The sequence below is a fragment of the Candoia aspera genome, chromosome 16, assembly GCF_035149785.1.
Source record: "Candoia aspera isolate rCanAsp1 chromosome 16, rCanAsp1.hap2, whole genome shotgun sequence".
Classification (NCBI taxonomy): domain Eukaryota; kingdom Metazoa; phylum Chordata; class Lepidosauria; order Squamata; family Boidae; genus Candoia; species Candoia aspera.
This window is the reverse complement of record NC_086168.1, coordinates 4,925,444-4,941,702: the sequence shown is the minus strand read 5'-3', so window position 1 is coordinate 4,941,702 and position 16,259 is coordinate 4,925,444. Positions and strand designations below refer to the sequence as shown.

The following is a 16,259-nucleotide window of genomic DNA, read 5'->3' as shown; positions in this document are numbered from 1 at the left end:
TCTCCAATGGCTATCCATATCCAATTCAGAGGGGTCCATCATACCTCCAAGAATTTTATGTGGTAGAGATTGCCTGCTTGGAAACTGGACAGAAATGCCACCCATTTCACACGGGAGCCAAACTGAATTGAAATTTGCATGGCTAGTTTTTGCAATGCAATTCATGAGTAATGTTTATTGGGGCTAACAACAGACTTGGAAAAAAAGTGCCCATATCAGCTTGGGATGAAAACTGAGTTGAGATTTCAAAAGAAATGTTTGAAGTAGGGGAATATCGCAAAGGTTACCTTTGGGCTAATGGTTCTTTTGTGACTGGCTGCTGCAGCAAATTTTATACAAATAAAATAACCCTTCAAGTTTTGTGACACTTCAGTTCTATAAGCATCTTCGATTCTGTGCGGTAGAATGAGTATATTTTGATTTTGGAGACGTTTATGTTCATTTTATGTCCTCTGGATATGAAGAATTCAGACTGGGAGTTGGAAGTGTGGAATACTTTTTATAGGAACGCTCCAAAACAGATTAACAGCTGCATATTGGAACTTGAGTAGGGAATTCATGAGCCTGCAAGAGTATTATATAAGCAAGATCAAGTAATTAAGCAATCTGATTTCTGACTTCCATGAAAATGTCTAATTTCCAAGCTCTAGGAAAACCTAGGATTGATGTCAACTGATTCCTGCATCTTAATAAAGCTGCCACAGAGGCACATCTGAACGCACTGAGTTTTAAGAGTAAGAAGTCTTGCGTTGAATGACAACAGATGGAATAAAGGTTCCCGGGAGTATTATGCAGAGCAGATGAGAGGACTCATTGTGGTATACCCACACGGCATGTTATGTTTTCTGCCAAGGAACACAGAGGAGCGCGCGATTCTCTGGGGAAAAGGTCTAAAAATAAATAGGGTGTGAATATTAGGGGGACAAAATTAATCTAAGGGTAAAAGCTTTAACAGAAGACCTTGTGTATCTGCAGAATGCTGGCAAAACGTTTGTGGGTGGGTTTTTTTTTGGCTAAAACACCAAATAACTTGTACACCTTCTGTGAAAAGCCTAAAATCCTACAAATTGGAGTTGCTGTAATGGCCTCTAAAGAGAACTTGCCAGTGAGATTTTTCAGATGGAGAGGCGGGGGTGGCCAGGAAGGCTGCGGAGGGATTGATGGGGAACTGACCATCCTCCCTGGCTTCCCACTCTTCCGTCAATCCCAAGGGAGACCTCCAGAGGAAGCATCTTTCTTTGGGAATTTTACAGATGGAGAAATGGGAGCAGCCAGGGAGGCTGCAGAGGGATAGAGCAGTAGGGAAGAAATGGTCCTCTTTTCAGCTGCTTGCAAACTTCCTTGCTTCCCACCTTCCCTTCTATTCCAAGGATGAACCCCTCCCAGGGGGCTTTTTCAAATGGAGAAGGGGAGATGGGGGGGGCAATAATCTTTTCTCCAGCCATCTGCAGCCTCCCTGGCTTGGTGTAGTTTTCTTTGGGACTCAGAAGCTATGCAAGCACCACCCACTGGGTTAGTATCTGGTTCAACAGATTGGGTCAATCAAGAAAAGAGGCTAATTCAAAGCTAGGATAAGTGCCTTGTGTCAGCCCAGTCCTCATGCATCTCCGTGTAATGCCTCATAGATTTATGGATGAGATGGTAGTATTATAGCCTATTTGGAGCTTCTGAATGAGAGTTACGCTCTCTTGAAAGTGTCAGCTTTGCTCTGAATGGCTCCAAAAGAGGGTATTTATTTATTTATTAATCAAAAATCAATCAAATTGATCACCGCCCATCTCCCAAAAGGGACTCTGGGCAGTTTACAATAGAAGTACCACAAATTGTGTAATTCCCCCCTCGTTTTAATCCTCTCCAAACCTTTAGTGCCCAACAAATACCTAGCTTAACTCTGCTGCCCTTTCTTTTTATGGTGGTTCCATTCTCTACTGTGGATTTTTAAGCTGCTCTGGGCGTTTTGAAAAAATGGGTGTGATTAAGATGGTTTTATTTGTGTTTGTTGAAAGTCAGCTGAATTCATCTGCATCTTCTTTTGGGAGCTGCTGTAACAAAGAAGGGCTGGTTATCTAAATAAAATGCCAAGCACAAATGCACCGAGCAGAAGCAAATGAAGTAGCAAACTGAAAAATAAAATAGCAAATACAAATGTGACAAGTTAAACCTAAATAAAGATCAACGCGCTGCTTTATTTGGAAGTAATCAAACAGAATGCCCAAGAGGTAAAATAATTACTGGAAGTGATAAAAATAAGATGAAGCAGTAAATGCTATGATGGGTTAAAAAAAAAAGTCAACGCACCAAGAAAACAAAATGGAGAAATGCAACTAAAGGGGCCAATGCAGGCACAGCAAATGAAATAGCAAATGCCAAAGTGCAAATGCATTAAGCCAAATAAGAAAATAAAATCAGAGGTAGGAAAGCAAGCTGTAAAATAAAAAGCAAATACAGGCATTAAGTCAATGCAGCTTTCTCATCAGCCTTTCAGAAGGAGCGTTATTCCTGTCTCGTGGGATAATTTTTCAATTCCCCAGCCTAAGCAGGCTTAATCCTGCTTAGTTTCCAAGGTCAAAGTTGATCCAGTACTGGCCCTTGCTAAGGGGAGGCACCAGTTAAAAGCAAATGTGGCACTCCAGCAATAAATCAGGCCAATAACAAAGGCAGCCTGTGAAAAACAAATGAGAGCACCAACCCCCGCGCAAAGTCAATAAATTAATAGGAAACGCGATTGATGAGCGGAGGCGGTGCGGGCGAGGAGCTGTTCGTTTCAGCACCTGGAAGCCCCGCGCGTTTTCCTCCGCTCCGCGCACTACACTTCCCGTCGGGCCCTGCGGACGAAGCGGCCCTCCCGCTCCCAGGCGCCTTCGCGGCGGCCGCTTTCCCGCTGGGAAGCCCGGGCCGCGCTTCCGCCGGCGGACTACATTTCCCGGCCCGCCCCGCGGCTGGAAGGCGCCGTTCCAAGATGGCGGACGGGGTGCTGAGCGCCGGGGTGAACCTGGAGGCCTTCGCGCAGGCCATCGCGGCCATCCAGGCGCTGCGCTCCAGCGTCACGCGGGTCTTCGACTGCCTCAAGGACGGCCGGCGCCACAAGGAGGCCCTGGAGGGGCGCGAGAAGGGCTTCCTCGCCAGCTTCCAGGAGAGCCTCCACTCCGTCAGCCGCGACTTGGGGTGAGGCAGCCCCGCGAGGGCGGGGGGGGGGGGAGAGAATGAGGGCCGGTTGCCCCGGGCAACGGTCACGCCCCTTCCTCTTCCGCCGCTGCCCCTCGAGGGGCGCGGCCAAGCAGGATAATCAGGAAGGGGGCGGGCCCAGGCGGCCTTGCCCGGCCCTTTGCTCCCCAAGGGGTGGGACTACGTTGCCCATCATCCCCACCTGCAAGGCATGGGCATGACTGGGACCTCGGTGCTGCATTGCAGCAGGAGCCATCCTGCTCATATCGGGTAGGGGGGAGGGAAGCAGGCTGATCTAGCTGAAGTCATTTGTAGAGCCTCCACATCCGGAGGCAGTATACCTACTAAATACAGCGACGTTCAGGGTTCATGTGTCTATAGAGCCTCCATGTCCAGTTGCAGTCCCCCCACTAACTATGACCCACATTCAGGGGTCATGTACCTATAGAGCCTCCATGTCCAGTGGCACTGGGCCTATTGATATGACCATGTTCGGGATTCATGTATCTATAGAGCCTCCATATTCAGCTGCAGTCTGTGCACTATGACCATGTTATCTACGGAACCTCTGCGTCCAGTTGCACTCCACCCACTAAATCAGCCGCTGCATTCAGGGTTCTACAGAGCCTCCGCCTTCAGTGTCGCTTTCACTGACTCCCTAGCCTCGGAGGTTGTGGCTTGTTCAACAAACCATGGCTAAAAAGGCATGGTTTCTGGCTGCATTTGTATGTGTGGTTATTCCGAGATGGTCGATAATTAGGTAGTCTTATTATCTTATTCCTGGTATCGTCTTTAGAGTGGACTTTAAGCTGTTTGGGCAGGGGATCCACCTGTGCATTTGTGGACTGAGTTTGAGGGATTGTGGTGGGGCTGTTGCTGAGAAAGATGGTCTGTGACTCTATGTAGTGGATCCTGGCCTGTCACTTGAGGACCATGGCCTGCTCAGAGTAGCAGAAGCCTGCCCAGGTCTCTGCAAACTCATGTCTCTTCACCTTTCTGGTACTTGTCAGCTTTTACTGGTTTCTTGTAGAGAAAGTCTTCCTGTATTTATCGTTTGTAGAAAGTTGCAAGGACTGGAATGATTCAGCAGTGTGCAAGCTTAATTACTGTAATAGTAGCAGTAATATTTTGGCAGTGATTTTCTAGAGTCTTGGCCCAAGTTTTACTCATCTTGTGCTATGTTCTCTAACTCAGTGACCTCTGAAGTGGGGTGCACAACGCAGACCTTTGCGGTACAAGAATAAAGTGTTAAAATGTCTATACTTTTATCTCACCGTTTCTTTGTTTCTATTTGGGGGCTATGTTTTATTGATTATGTGCCATTGAGTTGGAGTCAGCTCGTAGCAACCACGTAGCTAGACCTTCTCCAGGAGGGTCTGCCCTCAGCCTGGTCCTTCAGGCCTGTCAGTGGTGCATCCATCACCACCGTAACTGAGTCCCTCCCCCTTGCTGCTGCCTGTTCTCCTCTAATTCCTTCCACTTTTCTCAGCATTATGAACTTCTCTGGGGATTGTATCATCTGCCTGGATAGAAGTTTATTGATTGTCTGCCATCAAGTCGATGCTGACTCTTAGCGACCACAAAGATAGATTTTCCCCATTATGATCCGTCCCCAGCCTGGTCCTTCAAGTCTTCCATCAGTGCACCCATCACCATTGTAACTGAGTTCCTCCACCTTGCTGCCTGTCCTCCTCCTCTTCTCTTTCCTTCCAACTTTCCTAGGATTATGAACTACTCTGGGAATTGTGTAGCTTGCTTGGATAGAAATTGATTGATTGCCATCAAGTCAGAGTCAGCTCTTAGCAACCACATAGCTAGACCTTCTCCATGAAGATTTGTCCCCAACCTGGTCCTTCAGGTCTTCCAACTTTGTGTTTTGTCTTGATTGAATCCTTCCACCTTGCTGCTGGTCATCCTCTTCTCTTTCCTTCCACCTTTCTTCTCCAGATACCTACCTACCTACCTGTCTTTTGGTTCCTTCAAATCATTGTTGACTCCCGGCGACTACCTGGACAAGTCCGTGCAGTTTTCTTGGCAAGATCTTCAGAAGTGTTTTGCCCTTTCCTCCTCCTTCCAGGGCTGAGAGAGAGAGAGACTGGCCCAAGGTCACCCAGCTGGCTTTGTGCCTAAGGTGGGACTGGAACTCGTTGTCTCCTGGTTTCTAACCTGGTGCCTTAACCACTACACCACACTGGCTCTCTCTCCAGAGGGTTCGGTCTTTCAATGTTTCTGAAGTAGGATCATTTGAATCTGATCGTTCATGCCTTGAGTGAGAACTCTGGGTTGATGTGTTTGATGATCTGTTGGCTTGTTTTCTTGGCTGTCCACGGTCTTCTCAAGAGTCTTCTCCAACGCCAAAGTTCAAAGGCATCAATACTCTTCCTCTCCTGCTTCTTCAAAGTCCAGCTTGCACTTCCATGATTCTGATCTTTTTGGGATAGACACATCATGGCCCTAGAGAATATCTGTTCCAGATCCTTCACGCCTGCTAATCTGCAACAGATTTCTTCAGTGCTGGTTCCTTTGCTGTTGATCCTCAAAGGCGGAAGCTTTCCACCACTTCAGTATCTTCGCTGTCGATTCTTCTTCTGTCGTCATTAGCGTGGTCTTCGTTACATTTAATTTTAGCCCCCCTTTTTTTCACGGCGAGAGGATGACAGTGCAGCTTATTTATTATCAACTCACACCACGGATGGATTTGTGAAAACTGTGGGTGTCAGCTATGCTTCCTAATTGTGTGTGTTTCCTGTAATTTGTTTTTAGCGAGTTGGAGCGCCTGAGTAACCTTGTGGGCAAGCCGTCTGAGAACCATCCCCTCCACAACAGCGGTCTGCTTAGTCTAGATCCTGTTCAAGACAAAACACCCCTCTACAGTCAACTGCTCCAGGCCTATAAATGGTCCAACAAGGTAAATATACGCGTACAAGTTGTATCGCTTGTTTTACATTTATTTGCATTTATTTCTTATTTTAGTATTTTGGGTGTTGATTTTCTGTGTTGAGGTTTTAAAGGGATAATTTTATTGTAAACCACCCAGAGTCCCCCTCTTTGGGGGGAGATGGGGGGTAGTAGAAATTTGAATAATAAATAAAATAAAAAATACAAATACACACACACATACAGTATGTATGTGTGTGTGTGTGTGTGTGTGAGTGTTAACATTAATTGTCACTGATGTTCACCAAGCTAAAGAAAGCTTTCCTTTGGGCAAGGCATAATATTTTGCCTTTGGCATTACTACAGGAAAGAGAGTCTAAAATCCCATTTGAGAAACACGTTTGCCTGTGTGGAATTGGAGATGTTTAAACAATCCAACATGTGTTGTTTTGTGGAACCATCTCCAGAGATTTTTGTAAAGCCTCACGTTCTGTCTCTTTTGCGTCAGCAACCTGGGTGATACATACTTATACGCCTCTCCTTTTTTCAGGTTGTAAATCATTTATAGCTCAGATTATAGCAAAATAACATTGTGGCAGCTGTGAAAATTAGGCATCCCGCAGTTGTAACTAACTTTTTGTATCATTTGTTACAGTTGGTTTTCTTATTCTACTTTTATTTAGTTACTTTTAGCTGTTTATGTGTACAGGTAATCCTTGACCTATGACCATTTCTTCAGCGACTGTTTGAAGTTATGGCCATATTGAATGAAGGGTAGTTACAACCAGTCCTCGGAGTTCTGGCTGTCCCAGTACCCCTGCAGTCACGTGATTGCAATCTGGGTGCTTGGCAACCAACTCACACTTATGACTCAAAACTCACATGACTCATACTTGCACACACCGGTGCACTCTCGTGCACCTCTGCACACCCTCCCTGACCTGCGCTGTGCCCTCACGCATCCTCCCCTGCCCAGCAGCAGCCACTTACCAGCCTCCTGGCCTGGGAGTTACAACTTTGGGCTGGCTTTCCCCCTGCCTTTGGTTGTAGGAAGCCAGCAGGAAGTTGCCTCACTGAATGACCGTGGGATTCAGTTAACAGCTGCAACCAGGACCACAGGGATTGCCGTTGCTAAGTCATGCTTTACAATTGCATCGCTTAGCGATGGGAATTCCGGGCACAATTGCTGTCAAGTTGAGGACTGTTGGTAATAGTGCTGAGCTTGCTGGTTTGCTTGCAGACGTTGCATGGCCCAGCTAGGTAGCATCATCAGCGCGAGGGAGGGTGGGGTTGGCCGCCTGTTTACATCTAATAGCTCTGAGCTGGGTTATTGGCTTGCAGACGTTGCATGGCCCAGCTAGGTAGCATCATCAGCGCGAGGGAGGGTGGGGTTGGCCGCCTGTTTACATCTAATAGCTCTGAGCTGGGTTATTGGCTTGCAGACATTGCATGGCCCAGCTAGGTAGCATCATCAGCGCGAGGGAGGGTGGGGTTGGCTGCCTGTTTACATCTAGTAGCTCTGAGCTGGGTTATTGGCTTGCAGTCGTTGCATGGCCCAGCTAGGTAGCATCATCAGCGCGAGGGAGGGTGGGGTTGGCCGCCTGTTTACATCTAGTAGCTCTGAGCTGGGTTATTGGCTTGCAGACGTTGCATGGCCCAGCTAGGTAGCATCATCAGCGCGAGGGAGGGTGGGGTTGGCCGCCTGTTTACATCTAATAGCTCTGAGCTGGGTTATTGGCTTGCAGACATTGCATGGCCCAGCTAGGTAACCTCATCAGCACGATCGTCATGAAGCTACTAAGTATAAACAGGCAGCCAAGCCTGCACTGATGGTGTTACCTAGTGGGGCAATGCAGCATCTGCAGGCCAAGAACCAAGCTCAGAGAGCACCAAGGACTCTGCCATTAACACTGCCTCCTGGTGGTCAATGGGTCAGTCAACCAAAGCCAAGCTACGGCTTAACGTAAACTGGGAGCCCTTTTGAAACCCAAGCTTTGCTGAGGGGCTTAAGTGTGGTTTAATTTATATTAAATCCGTCCCCACGGCGGTTGCTGTTTAAGCTCTGCCCACGGCTTCGGAGCCCCTGCCCGCTTGAAGAGCGTTCCTCTTCGCCATTCTCCGGACTCTGAGATTTAAGGTGCCCTCCCGGCTGGCGTTTGGTGTTGGGCTATTGTACAATGCAGTTACATGACGCAGCACTTTTGCCAGCCGGCTTCAGCGACGAGGCCGCATCCCCTCGCTGCAGCTGCTTTAAATAAGAGCATCTGGAATAATTGAGAAGCCTCTTTGATACAAACCTTTGCTTTGCAGTCGGTGATCGCTGCCTGAAAGGAGCATGTTTGATAACTTATATGGAAGTGCTTTCTGTATTTAATTTTTAATTTTCGAATCCTTTGCGGCTGGCCTCTTGTATTTTTGATGAGCTGAGGCAAGGCATTTTCTGTGCCTCCAGACTGGGTTGTTCTTGTGTTAATGATTGTACTTTTAAACACATGGCTGAGACAGGATCAAATCGAGGCCTAGAGGGGCAGGGGGGTTGTAATTCTCTAAGGATCTGGTAATCTGTCCAGAGTGGCATTGGCTGATGATTTTGGCATTTTACATTACCACCCAGGGAATGAGGCTTAGGGAATGAGGATTCCCCTGAGGCATTGCAACCAGAACCAAATTCACAAGCTGGCTCTGCTTGTTAGGTTTGCGATGTGCAAGATCTTGGACCCTGAAGAAGATCTCTCAGGCCACAAAGTTGGGCGCAATCTCAGGCTTCATGTCATTTTAAGAGACCTGGGGCAGCCCACCAACTCTCTAAAACAGCCTTTCTCAACCTTCTGACCCTGGGGAAACCCTTGAAATATTTTTCAGGCCTGGGGGAACCCCTGCCCGTTCAGGCTCAAAGATAGGCCAGAGGTTACAAAATTATTCCATTTGTTTCTTGGGTAGGCCTGTCTGTATGCGTTCACAGTGTTCTGAAACTGAAAATAAAGAAGGGAACTGACCTCCTAAATGTGAAGTGGCCTGAATTTGAAATAATTTCTTAAATAAAGTGGGATCCCCTAGTGACCTCTCACGGAACCCTAGGGTGCCGCGGAACCCTGGTTGAAAAACCCTGCTCGAAAAGTGATTTTTCCCTTGTAATGTTTAATACAGCAGAAGGGGGAACAGGTTTAAGTATACAGAGAAGAGCTGCATGTCCTCTCTAATTGAAACAGATCCGTCTTAGACTTTGTCCTAGCTTTGCTCTTTTGGGAGAGGGGTTGATGTCAGCCCTTTGAGGTGGAGCTGGTCAGGAACCAGATGCTACTGGATCGTCTCTTTATTACTCTAGGGTATGATAACAGAAGCTTGATGGAGATTCTCTTTCTCCGTTCTTATATTGAAGCGAATCATGATAGGGCAGTCTTTTCTTCACCTTCTCTTGTCTATCTGGGCAAAGCTGACGGTTGCCTAACGGTCACTGCGTTCCTTCTCCTCTGTAGCAATATGGCCCCTAAGTAATATAGTCAACCCTATTTTATTGCCAACCTCTCTGCGTGTTGAACAGCAAAAACTTGGGGCATCTGTTGTTTTCAGCTGCTCAGAGAGTAATAAAATGATGTGTGGGAGCATGGTTATTGTTATTATTTTGCTCATTTTATGACACTTGTAAACCATCCTAATCAGTGGAAACTCTGGGTGGTGGACAACGATGCAGAATACAAGCAATAAGAAACAGATTAAAACCGCAGCAACAATACAGGTTGTCCTCGCTTAACAACCATTCATTTAGTGACAGTTAGGATTTACAACGGTGCTGGAAAAAATGACTTACGACTTACGACTTATGATCGTCACCGCGTCCCTCCGGTCACGTGATCACCATTTGGGTGCTTGGCAACCGGTTTGCATTTATGACCGTTGCAGCATCCCGTGGTCACGTGATCACCATTTTCGACCTTCCCGGCTGGCTTCTGGCAAGCAAAATCAACAAGGAACTGCATGATTCGCTTAAAGACCACATGGTTCACTTAATGCCCATGGTGATTCGCAAAAAAGGTCATAAAATTGCAAAAGTCATAAAATTGCAAAAAAGGTCATAAAATTGGGTCAGCTTTGCTTAATGACCGCTTTGTTTATTCTGGTCCCAGTTGTGGTTATTAAGGAAGGACTCCCTGTATGGATATGTGCTCAAGGTGGGTGCCACAATCCACCTGAGCTGAAGGCCCAGTGGAGTAATATTGTTTTAACCAGGCTACGATGGAAAAGCTTGAAAAGGGATGGAATATTCGAAAGAGTGGCATTTGGTGTCAACAAGAGATCAGTTGTTATCTTCCAGGCTGGAGAACACCTGGTGTGAAGACTAGCAAGCCTGCTTCCAAGCCTGAGTAGAACATTAGCACTTCAGTAGTGGCTTGGGACCAAAATCCAGATATTATCGGAGGGGGTTCTGGAAAATTAGTGGGGGTGGTAAAAGAGTTTGTGGCGAGGAAAGGAGAATAAGAGAGGAAAAAAGACCAAGTATAGTGAAAACTGCAAAGTGTCACGGAAGCTGGTTTGGGGAATGGGGCCACGATCTGGAACTCACTTTTCTGGAGTTCCATCCACAGCACTGCACAGCCCCGTGAACCAGCCCTGTTTTATAGCCAGTGTTTTGTTTCCCTGCGTGTATAATTGGGCTGCTTCCTACGTCCCAGGATACCCTACTTTGCCCGTGCTTGTCTTGAGCTGTTTGCAAACAGATCCAGTAATAAGCAACACAGATGCTTCTCTGCTGCATGCATTGAAGAGCAAACGCATTAAATTGGAAGGGGGGGGGAAATAATGCAGCTCTGCCACATTTGCTTCGTGCCAAACGCTAAATTGTTTTTCATAATATAGGTACAGTGAGCTAATTGCTTGTCAGAGCATATGGGAACCTGGATTATATCCCTAGTCTTCATCTGCAGATTTTTTTTTTTTTCCCAAGGAAATCTAGTTAATTTCAGCAATAGTTTTCTTTCGCTCCCTTCTCTGGGGCTTTTAATACTCTAAAGCAGGAATATACAGCCTTTTTCAGGCCAAGAACATGTGGCAATGTTGGGACCAGCCCTTAAGTGGGCGGCAAGGACAAAATGATGCTTGAGGTAATTTCCATTTAATTAAGATTAAGCTAGTTAATTGTGGTAAATATCATTGCTCCCGTATATTCAATAATCCTATCCCCCTTGGATGTTCAAGATTTGGTACAGAGCCTGCAGCGGGGTTCTGCTTCTGGGAAATGCATGGTGTTCTCCCACAGATTATAGTTTTTTAAAATGATTTTAATAGTTTTTATTGTTTTAATGAGTTGTGTCTTATGTTTTTTTTTGGGGGGGGTGTGAATTTTGTACGCCTCTCAGTCGCAGAAGTGAGATGGGTGGCTATGTACATTTTCATAATAATAATGGTTTGGCAGCCAGCTGTAGAAAGGCTTTGCGAATCGTGCCCCCAGTGCTGAGCATTTGGGAGGCACATAATACAGAATTGTGGGGCACAAAAACAAGACGTGTGGGTTCCAAGGTCACGGAGCTGTGCGTCGTGAAAGAGTTTGCTTATCTTGGCTTCCCACGAAATCCAAATTACGAATCAGGATCAAAAGAGCCTTGCTGTGTTCAGACATACAGTAACGGGCATTATGTATTAAAGTTGTCTGAATGAGGTTGCAGTGTCTGGACATCCTTTTCTGGCACGGTTGCAAACCGAATTGACTGGCTTGTCTTTCGCCGGACGCTAACCCGAGTTCAGCAGCTCCCAGAACGTAAGTAATGCGGCCCTTCCCACCCACCCCCACCCCCACTTCCTTTAGACTTGAGGCTAGCTTAGGTTTCTCCTGAAATTTAAGATGCAATGGGACGCTGATTCTTTTCAAATTCAGAAGAGGGTGTTTCTGGATGGTAGATGTGAGAAACTCTTCCACTTATAATTTAAGCCATAAATTAGCATTGTGGGTAATACATGGATTTCAAAGCTGCCAATGCTCCTTAGATTTATATTTTCCCTGAAGCAACATATCCTGTTATTTGGGTTTCACTGAAAGGCTTGGTAGACTTGTAATAATAGATTCGTAGAATGTAAGGGCTGGAAGACAGCTTGGAGACTGTCTACGCCACCTGCCCCCCAGGTAGGAATCCACCGCTACAGCCCCCCTTTCTAGCTCTTTTTACAGCCCCACCCCCTTACAGGAAGGGAGAATGCATACCCTCTCCTGAGACTTTCCCATTGTTGAACAGCTTATTAGGAAATCCACCAAAATCGACTTCCTTGTTATTTAAACCCGTTATTTCTGATCTTGTCGTCAGGAGAGACCGGATGGTTTACAGGTTGGGTTCATAAAATTGGGAGTTGCCACAAAGTGCTGTCATGCTAAGTAGGTTTGGGGCTTGGTGTTGACTTGACTTTTTTGGGGGGGAACCGTTGGATGCCTAGCACATCTCTGTGGTTTCAGATTGCGGAGGGGGGGAAACTTGGTGGAATTAACACTGCTCCCTTCCCTGTTTTAGGGCAAGGTAGCACAGGTCGTCCTCACTTAACAACCATTTGTTTAGTGATGGTTCGGACTTATGACGGTGCTGAAAAAACTGGCTTATGACCAGTCCTCACACTTAGGACCACTGCAGCATCCCCGCAGTCACGTGATCACGATTTGGGTGCTTAATAACCAGTCTGCACTTATGACCATCACAGCATCCATGGTCACGTGATCACCATTTTCAACCTTCACAGCTGGCTTCTGGCAAGCAAAATCAATGGGGAACCGCATGATTCACTTAACGACCATGTGGTTCACTTAATGCCCACGGTGATTTTTTTAACAGCTGCTGCAAAAAAGGTCATAAAATTGGGTCAGATTCGCTTAATGACTGCTTCCCTTAGCAACCAAAATTCCAGTCCCAATTGTGGTTGTTAAACGAGGACCACCTGTAAGGCAGGAAAATCCCAAAGGATGTGAAGTCTTCTTTTAATCTCCTTTCTTCTGCTTCTGTCCTTGCTGTGTCTTTTGCACTTCTAGCCCCAGCACATCCCTGAGGCTATGCCAGTTAAGATGTTCCCAAGGATTTTGCGGTGGCCCGTAACAACGTTGTTTGCTAGCAAATCAGGGTGAAAACTGGTTAATCGGATGCAAATAGGTAACAGAGAGATTTGGAAGGGCACCTTTCCTGGGAATCTTGCAGTGTCTGCCATCTTCTGAAACGGACCCATCATCACCCTGACATTAAATTGGTGGTAGCTGGCAGACGGAATGGGTTGTCCTCGTTCTCAGCTGCTAAATGAGCAAGAGGATTGACTGAATTGCTTCCTGTTCCCAGCCAGCAAAATGTCCCTTCCCTGGTGGCTTTGCGCAAAGAAAGGAAGTTGCTTTGTGCCAGCTGTTGGGGATTGTAGACGGGGGCCCTTCTCTGGCTTAACTGGAGATGCCAAGGATCAATGGTGGGGTCTTCTGTTTGCAAACCATCAGTTCTGCCCTTGAGTGATCTTATTCGACACAGCACAAAAAAGGGAAGACATTGTGTCATGCCAGATTCTGGGTCAGCCCACTTATCCATGCCTGGGTTAGACACATTTGACACCCCACCTACCTCTGCTCCTTCTTCAAGCTGCTGGTACAAATGCGATGCATCTATTTTGCCTGAGAAAGTTGAACCTTGCTAGCATGGATAGATACGGCTTATCTGTTTCTTTTTGTAAGGCATTTGGCCGTGGGTGGCGTGCAAAAATATAAACTTGGATGCCTCCACCGCTCCATCAGCTTCGCAACTGAACTCTGCAGAGCCTAGGTGGAAAGAAACGTCTTTGACCCCTTCTCCTGAACTGTAAGCTTCAGCAAGGCAAGATTTCCCATGGACAACTCAGAGTTTTTCTTTTATTATTGAGGTTAAGAACGTCTGTGGACCTGCAGGAACCGCTCTGATGAAGATCTGCAAGCGTGGAGTGGTCCGTAGGTAGTCCTACAGTGACTTGGCCAAAATGTGCATATGCCTGGAGAGGGTGATACAGCAACCCCACTATCTGCATTGCTGCATTTTAAGCCGACCATTTCCAGACCCTCTTTGAGCACTCGCGGCCCCAAAGAGCACGTTGCCCTTAAACAATGACTGGACTTCATAAGAGAAATTTCTCCATAGGAGTTCTTTAATTGTTGGCATCAAGCGCGCTCTTTCATCAAAGCTCGAGTTATTTATCGCAGTGCTGGAGATTTATGAATCCAAAGTGTGCTTTGAAGGTTGCTCCTGCTTAAGTTTAGCTTCCCTGTTTCCTTTGCAAAGTTTGATCTGGTTCCTTCTGCAGGATTTGGGTAGAGCGAAATATTCTTTCCTTGAACAGTTGTATATATCGGCATATGGTGGCTTAAAGCAACAGCATAAACCTTGAGGCAGAGCACGATTTCAACAACTGCATGTTTCTATGCAAATATTTATATTGCATGATAATTAATTGTCTTTATCTGAGGATTTTGAATAGGCGGTAGCCGTCTACCTAAGCTAATTGTTCTCATTTAGTTCCGCCTCGCAGCAGGTGTGATTAAGCAAACTATGGAGGGTTTTCTGTGGTTTGTTTAGGTAGAAGCTGTTGGCCATGCTGACTTGGGATTATGGGAATTGTAGTCCCAACACATCTGGAGGTTGCCAAGCAGGGGACAGTCTATATAGGTGTCGCAGGGATAAAAATCAAATGCACTTTCTCAACCTTGGCCATTTTAAGGTGGATGGACTTCAACTCCCAGAATTCCCCGGCCAGCACACTGGCTGGGGAATTCTGGGAGTTGAAGTCCATCCACCTTAAAATAGCCAAGGTTGAAAAACACTGGGTTACAGATTCCCAAGTGAGCTCCAAGAACTCCACCAGGTTTAGCCCTTTCTAGAATCAGCGTTCACTTGTACCGGCATGTTTTTGCCCACGCCGCTCGTGGGTCACTTCATTCCCCCGTTTTTTTTAGGGTTGCGTTTAATATTGGACCATGCAATATTCCTCGCCTGCAGGAAAGCAAACCTTTCCAGTTCTCCAGATGGACAGAATGTGAAGACGATGAGGCGGTATTGTAGGCTGCAAATCCTTATAGGGCTTCATTCAATTATCTAATCGGGATTTCCAGCAGGAGAGAATCCAAACTCAGCCTCTGTTCTTTGGACAACTGGGTTGCTGGCCTTTATTCATAACTGCCCCAAACACTTGCTTAATTGGAGTGCAAAGCTGGCTCAAAACGTGGGTGGGTGCTTTTGTGAAAGGGAGTAAACGGCCAGGCTGTTGATCGTTAAGCACGCATGCTAGGGTCTCATGGCGTCACCATCTGTGTCACACCACTTAGGCACAAAGCTTAGAGTTAATGACAAAAATCTCTTTTCTGCCCCTCTGGGCCAGTTTGGGCATTAATGGTCCCATACTGCTTTTCACTGGGCACACTAATACATTCTGGTTTATGGGGGACCGTTGTTCTCAGTCCGTAACTGGTTCGGTGAGTGGTCTGCTTTTGTGAATGATCGTCTTGGGGCGCTTTGCCGAAGCCTGAACAAAAGCCTGCTGAGTTTCCCGCTTGAGTCTTGCGTGCATCCGCAAAGCCGACAGAGCAGCGTTGATAAGTGCGTGGTGGTTTCTGCTCGCCTGGCCAGCTTGCTTTGGCTTAATTTGAGCCGCTTTCGACGGGGCGCCCTCCGGATTTCAGTAACGAAGCACAATGTTACCTTTCTTCGCAGAGGGTGGAGGATGGTGCCCTGCAGTGTGTCGGTTCTGGTTCTGCAGGTGGGCAGTGTCTGTGTCTTGAATCGGTGTGCTTTGCTTCGTTGGGGAAATTGCGCGGGTCCAGCGTCGTGGAATGCAAAGGAATCACGAATAGGCAAGCTTGCAGTCTTACCGACAGATGTAAAAACATGCAGGGATGTTGTATAGCTGTGGAACCCTTGGGGAGACCCTCTTAAGCGCTAGCACAGTGTTTTTCAAACTCCGCAACTTTAAGATGCGTGGACTTCAACTCCCAGAATTCCCCAGCCAGCATGCTGGCTGGGGAATTCTGGGAGTTGAAGTCCACGCATCTTAAAAGTTGTGGAGTTTGAAAAACACTGCTCTAGCATAGATTGATAATTTGCAAGCTAACTTAAGACTCATCTGTCTCTTTTCTGTCTCTTGCCGTTAACTCATTTTCTATCCTATATATAAGAGCAATTTTAGATATTTCTCAGTAAGAGCCTCAAGCCCATCCGTGTCTTTCTACACATCTCAATAGGTTCCTT

General features: G+C 46.6%; 1 protein-coding gene across 2 annotated transcripts in view; it reads left to right on the top strand.

Annotated features, from left to right (window-relative positions):
* Window positions 1-2,926: 2,926 nt before the first annotated feature.
* MED27 (mediator complex subunit 27) overlaps window positions 2,927-16,259 on the top strand; it is a 117,798-nt gene continuing 104,465 nt past the window's right edge. Inside the window, exons 1-2 of one of the 2 annotated variants that reach the window (XM_063315986.1) lie at window positions 2,927-3,165; window positions 5,929-6,073. In XM_063315986.1, coding sequence (XP_063172056.1) covers window positions 2,960-3,165; window positions 5,929-6,073 — 351 coding nt within the window. In that variant the 5' untranslated portion in view covers window positions 2,927-2,959. The remainder of the gene's footprint in view (window positions 3,166-5,928; window positions 6,074-16,259) is intronic. The other variant, XM_063315985.1, reaches the window with a different exon arrangement.